General features: G+C 39.3%; 1 protein-coding gene across 1 annotated transcript in view; it reads left to right on the forward strand.

Moving 5' to 3' along the window:
- Positions 1–5,780, forward strand: part of LOC129698825 (TRAF family member-associated NF-kappa-B activator-like) — a 45,896-nt gene extending 40,116 nt beyond the window's left edge. The window contains exon 9 of the mRNA XM_055638137.1: positions 4,078–5,780. Coding sequence (XP_055494112.1) covers positions 4,078–4,269 — 192 coding nt within the window. The 3' untranslated portion in view covers positions 4,270–5,780. The remainder of the gene's footprint in view (positions 1–4,077) is intronic.
- The last annotated feature ends 220 nt before the right edge of the window (positions 5,781–6,000 follow it).

Here is a 6,000-nt window from a genome sequence, read left to right on the forward strand (position 1 = left end):
CGATATCAACGTTAAATAATCTTAGAAGTGAATAAAAATCAACAAAGCACCCAGTAGAACCAAAGAAATTCATGCAATTTTATTGTTGGAGTAAAATGTATTGTCCGTAGGATTTCCTAGCGTGTAGGCGCAAGTTTTGTTGCCTGCTGTATAAACCGTACAGTATATTAATTCTTTTGCATCATGTTTATCACCAATGCTGTTGTAAGAGATTTAGCAAAAACAAATTACACTATTTCCTCTATTGCTTAGAAGCCCTGTGGAGCTGTGAAACACACACACTCTATCACATTACTTGTTACTAATGCCTTTTTCTATTATCTCATTGGATTGTTCTTTTACTAGTTATCAGAGTATCTATTTTCAGTAGATGGCACCCTGCTTTATACAGTGCAGAACTGTACCGAAGCTAATGAAGCAGCTGATATATACCACTGATCATCTTAATATGGAATTTAAAATGTACAAAATAAAAATTGCTGCTCTGTGAATTGAGATACATACTCATGGATAAATGAAAAGCTTAACAGAGTCGTGTAAATGTCTCTGAAACTGATGTCAACAGAAAAGCAAACATTCCATCTTTCGTTAACTTTGTAATTTCCGAAAACTTTTTTTTCCCCCCCAAGGCAATTAATGAAATTAAATGGGGAAAAAAAAGACGACATTTGCCATCATCAACTATTCCTTTAACATCGTTGCCTTCCGTTTGGGGTGGCATCGCTTTTTGCTTCTCTCTGTTCCTAAGTTTCCAACCATCTGTTTGATTTTCCGACCGAGTATACGCTATATACAGGAAGATTCTTACCATATTGCATAATTGTATTCAGAACAATGGATTTTGGTTGCTTGGGTCTGCAATACTGGCACCTCATGTTTTACACGGGGGCTACGTGCTTGAAAAGCAGCGCATAATTCAACAACGAGTAAATTAAACGTATACGCTGTCAGCAGTAATTTTGAGCGCGTTGTTCCAAAAATACCAGTGTGTCGATTAAGCTTCGGTATTGAAGGCACAAGTGCATTATTTCAAGAAATGCGAGGTGCCTGCATACTCAAAATATTTAACTGGGATCACAATAAATTTAACAAAGTATGTCTGTATATATGCTTTGTACCATTTTAATCACTCGACCACGCTCAGAATGTTTCTGTGTAAATCCAAGCTTCTCCCATTTTACAATGAATCAAAATGTTATTTCGCCAAATTTCTTCTCTGCTTTGCCACAGACGTTTGAATCCTTGCTGGGACAGAGATATACATGTCCCAGGGGGCTCTGATGCATCAGCAAGTGGCTATTATAAAGGTGTTAGGTTTTGCAGTGAGTGTAAGGATGCTGTTCTGCTACCAGGGCTGTGGCAGCTGAGCCCAATTAAGCCCCTGCCTTGCATGCACACATGTGGTGTTCCAACAGGGGTCACTGGATGAGGAGAGTCTTGGCTAACGGTGCCCTCCTTGGACAAGTTCTCAGTGCCAGTAATCCTTCGTTTTACTCCAGATCCCGTTCCTGCATTGTTTTTGTTGGTTGCTTTTCCAATGAAGGACGCGCAGTATTTGTGTAGAAAGGAATTGCAGATGCTGGTTTATACCAAAGATAGACACAAAGTGCTGGAGTAACTCAGCGGTCAGACACCATCTCTGGAGAAAAAGGATGGGTGACATTTCGGGTCGAGGCCCTTCGTCAGACTGAAAGTAGGGGGTGTTGAAGAGAGGAAGAGAACGCCTTCAAAGTAGGCATTCCTTGAGGAGGAGTCGCCCCCTACTTTTGGTCTGAAGAAGATTCCCGACCCAAATCGTCATCTATACCTTTTCTCTAGACCTGACCCGCTTAGTTACTCCAGCACTTTGTGTCTATCTTAATCACAATATTTGCTCTTGTAGTTGGTGCAGATTCTCTCTTAGCAGTATGAAGCTTCCTCTCAGTGATCTGTAATCATCACGCGAATAGGAAGCTCATACCACTAGATATGGAATGGTGAAGGTTCAGTTTGTTCCCGATGTTCAGCTCTGCTAAATTGACAGAAAATTAGATCTGGGTCTATTTTATCAGACACAGAGCTGGAGTAATTCAGAGGGTCAGGCAGCACCTCTGGAGGACATAGATCAGTGACATTTTAGATCGGGACTCTCACACACATATACATTTGTGTGTGTATGTGTGTATACTTGTGAGTACATCTGTGTATATATATACTCACTGAACTTTTTTCTCTAGTTTATCATATTATTTACAGTGTACTATGTTTACATTCTGTTGTGCTGCAACGAGTAAGAATTTCATTGTTCTATCTGGGACATATGACAATAAAACACTATTGACTCTTGACCTACTGAATTACCCCAACACTTTGTATCTTTTTTTGGTAAACCAGCATCTGCAGTTCCTGATAATAAAAAGAACTGCAGATGCTGGTTTAAACCAAAGATAGACACAAAATGCTGGAGAAACTCAGCGACTCAGGCAACATCTCTGGAGAAAACGGATAGGTGATGTTTCGGGTCAGGATCCTTCTTCAAAGTGAAGGAGTCTGAAAAAGGGTCCCGATCTGAAATGTCACCTATCCATTTTCTCCAGAGATGCTGCCTGACGCACTAAGTTACTCCAGCACTTTGTTTTTATCTGCCGTTCCTTGTGTCTCATTTCTACCAGCACAGTTTTCTTTAAAGTAAGTTTATTCTTTTCAAAAATAAAGGCAAACCACATTATTAACTATTACCACTGGTACAAAACTAAAGTGCAGGCGTTTAGCTCAGTAGCAATCTGCGCAACCAGCGTTTCTACTGCTTTATATGCTAACGTACAGTGTAATCTCAATGCCAAAGTAAAATAGAAAGTCAGTTAACATTTAACATTTATTTGTTTGCAATGCAAGATCCTCTTTATAAATTACACCCTCCTGGGACTTGTTACAATCTGCGTTTCATATTCTGTAATTTACAGTATTTAGCAAATACATATGTTTCAGTAGCTCGAGATAAATGTTCTGTCTACACCTAGGCAGACTTAATGTGCAATTTGCACCAACTGCTAGATACATACATCAAGCAAAATGTTTATTAACAACAGGAAGCAGTGCCATTACGCTTAAAATTAGGATATTAATATGCATTGATAGTGACCCAGCTCTGCAGTTAGAATGAATGTACTTGGCTACAGAGTAAATTTATAGTTCAAATCGGGATACTGAAGATATCACATGGTTAATAAATTTTATTTTCTAGCTCCAAAATGGCAAGATGGCAAGTGAAACATTCTGCCTATCAGATTGTTCACACGCCTTAAGTTCTGGAGTTTGAACTGAATTACCGTAATTGAAAGATACAGCATGGAAACAGGCCCTTCGACCCACCACCCGTTCACACTAGTTCTATGTTATCCCATTTTAGCATCCACTGCCTACACACTAGGGATGATTTACAGAGCCTAATTAACCCACAAATCCGCACACCTTTGGGATGTGGGAAGAAACTGTAACACCCTGAGGAAAACCCACACGTTCACAAGGAAAACTTACAAACTCCACAAAGACAGCGCCCCAGGTCAGGATCGAACCTGGGTGTCTGGCGCTGTAAAGCAGTGGTTCTACCAGTTGTGCCACTGCCAGCTGCATGCTGTGCTGCCCATATCTTTTTAAATTATTGTTTTACATGAAAATTCCGTGAGGTTTAAATGGCTAACTATTGAAATCTCTGGACTTGGAATAAATGGAGTCACCATTGAATAACAGTGCATCGCTTTTATTGATCCTGTTATTGAATATTTTGCACGTTGCAATTTAACAAATGATTAATTTTCATCAGCCTAAAGTAATCTTTGGTACATGTGTGCATTTATTGTTGCTGAGTCATTGTTGTAGAAAAATCTATTTTGTAAAATGGGCATTTTGAGCTGGTCTTTTTATATTCAGCACTGAAGCATATAAAGGGTTGATCAGAATGTATTTTTCTAGACTGCCATAAGGGCTGATTATTCCACTAAAGCTGTTGCATTATAATCTGACTTTTATAGACATATGGTGTGTTTTTTCATTTACACAGCATGCTTGGTAATGAAAAATGTTTCCTCTCTCCTGCAGCCTGTGTGGAGTCCTTACCACAATAAGGAGGGGAAATTGCTGCTTCAAGCATCCAGTGACTCTGACCTCGACCGAAAATCCAAAATCTGTGAATTCTGTCAGGCACGTTTCCCGGCCAGCACCACATCCAGGGAAGACTTCCTCAGGCATCTTAATTCACACTTTGTGCACGGCACTAAAAATGGATTTTAATGCTTGTACCTTTCTGCAATTGAGATGAAGAAACCAGCAATGCGAACTTAACATGGTGTCCAAAATATCTCTTGTTAGTGGTGGGATTATAAATTTCAAAAGGACATCCTTTAAGGACGGTACAGTAACATATTTTCAGAATTTTTCTATCCTCTTAGGAACTTTTTAACTCTGGAACAATGTCAGATAATTTATAAAGAAACGCTTTGACAAAATCATTTGAAACTAATTGTCGTTTTGGGCCATTTAATTGTAAATTGTCCAAATCAGCATTTAAAGCAAAATCACAGATTATTGCACAAGGTGTGAAAGAGAATCTGCTGGCATAAGTACAGTGATTTGTAAATTTTGTGATCTTTACCTTTTTTTTTTAGAGACAATGGTATGTCACAGTAAGCCATTCGGCCCATTGAGACTACTCTGCCATTCGATATTGTCTGATCTATCTTTCCCTCTCAACCCCATTCTCCTGCCCTCTCCCCATAACCCCTGACACCCTTACTAGTCAAGAATCTGTCAATCTCCTCCTTAAAAGCACTCAATGATTTGGCCTCCACGGCCATCTGTGGCAATTAATTCCACATATTTATCACCCTCTGACTAAAGAAATTCCTCCTCTTCTTTGAAAAGCTATGTCCTTCTATTAGCTTGTGTTTTTGTCATTTTGTTTTTACTTTAATTGTGACCTTGTGACCCATTGAGCTTGGTAATTACCTAATCCTATTGTACACAAATGTTCATCTTTCTTTGTTTCCCCAATCGCTCTTGACTCATCTTGTTCATCTTCATTCCTTTAACTGACATCCCACTAAAGTGATGACATCTTGCCCCCCTTTGTTTGTTTACATTGTTTTCAGTTCTTTCTCTTTGGCTATTGAACCATTTTGTTCAAATCTACCAATGATTCAGTGGTACTTTCTTGTCACGTGTACCCAAGCACAGTGAAATTCCTTTGTTTGCATACAGTTGGTCAAAGAGTCATACAGTGTAAAAATATCCCCTTTGGCCCAACTTGCCTACGCCAACCAACAGGCCTCATCTACACTAGTCCACCTTTGCCACTTTGCGCATATCCCTCTAAACCTATCCTATCCATGCAGTTGTTTAAATGTTTTTTAAACGTTGTGATAGTACCTGCCTCAACCACCTCCTCTGGCAGCTCATTCCATGCACCCACCACCCTTTGTGTAATAAAAGTTACTCCTCCGATTCCTCTTAAATCTTCCCCCTACTCTGGGCAAGAGACTGCATTTACCTGATCAATTCCCCTAACAATTTTGTACATTTCTACAGTGCCCTCCATTATGTTTGGGACAAAGACCAATCATTTATTTATTTGCCTCCGTACTCCACAATTTGAGATTTGTAATAGAAAAGATCAAATTGGTTAAAGTGCACATTGTCAGATTGTAATGAAGGCCAGTTTTATACATTTTGGTTTCACCATGTTGAAATTACAGCAGTACCACACAGCTGTAATTTCTACATGGTGAAACCAAAATGTATAAAAATGGCCTTTAATAAAATCTGACAATGTGCACTTTAACGACATGTGATCTTTTCCATTACAAATCTCAAATTGTGGAGTACAGAGGCAAAGAAATAAATGATGGGTCTTTGTCCCAAACATCATGGAGGGCACTGTATAAGATCACCTCTCATCCTCCTGCAGTCCGGGGAATAGAATCCTGACCTGTTTAATCTCTCTCTATAGCTCGGGCCCTTGGTCTT

Source organism: Leucoraja erinacea, chromosome 7, assembly GCF_028641065.1.
Source record: "Leucoraja erinacea ecotype New England chromosome 7, Leri_hhj_1, whole genome shotgun sequence".
Classification (NCBI taxonomy): domain Eukaryota; kingdom Metazoa; phylum Chordata; class Chondrichthyes; order Rajiformes; family Rajidae; genus Leucoraja; species Leucoraja erinaceus.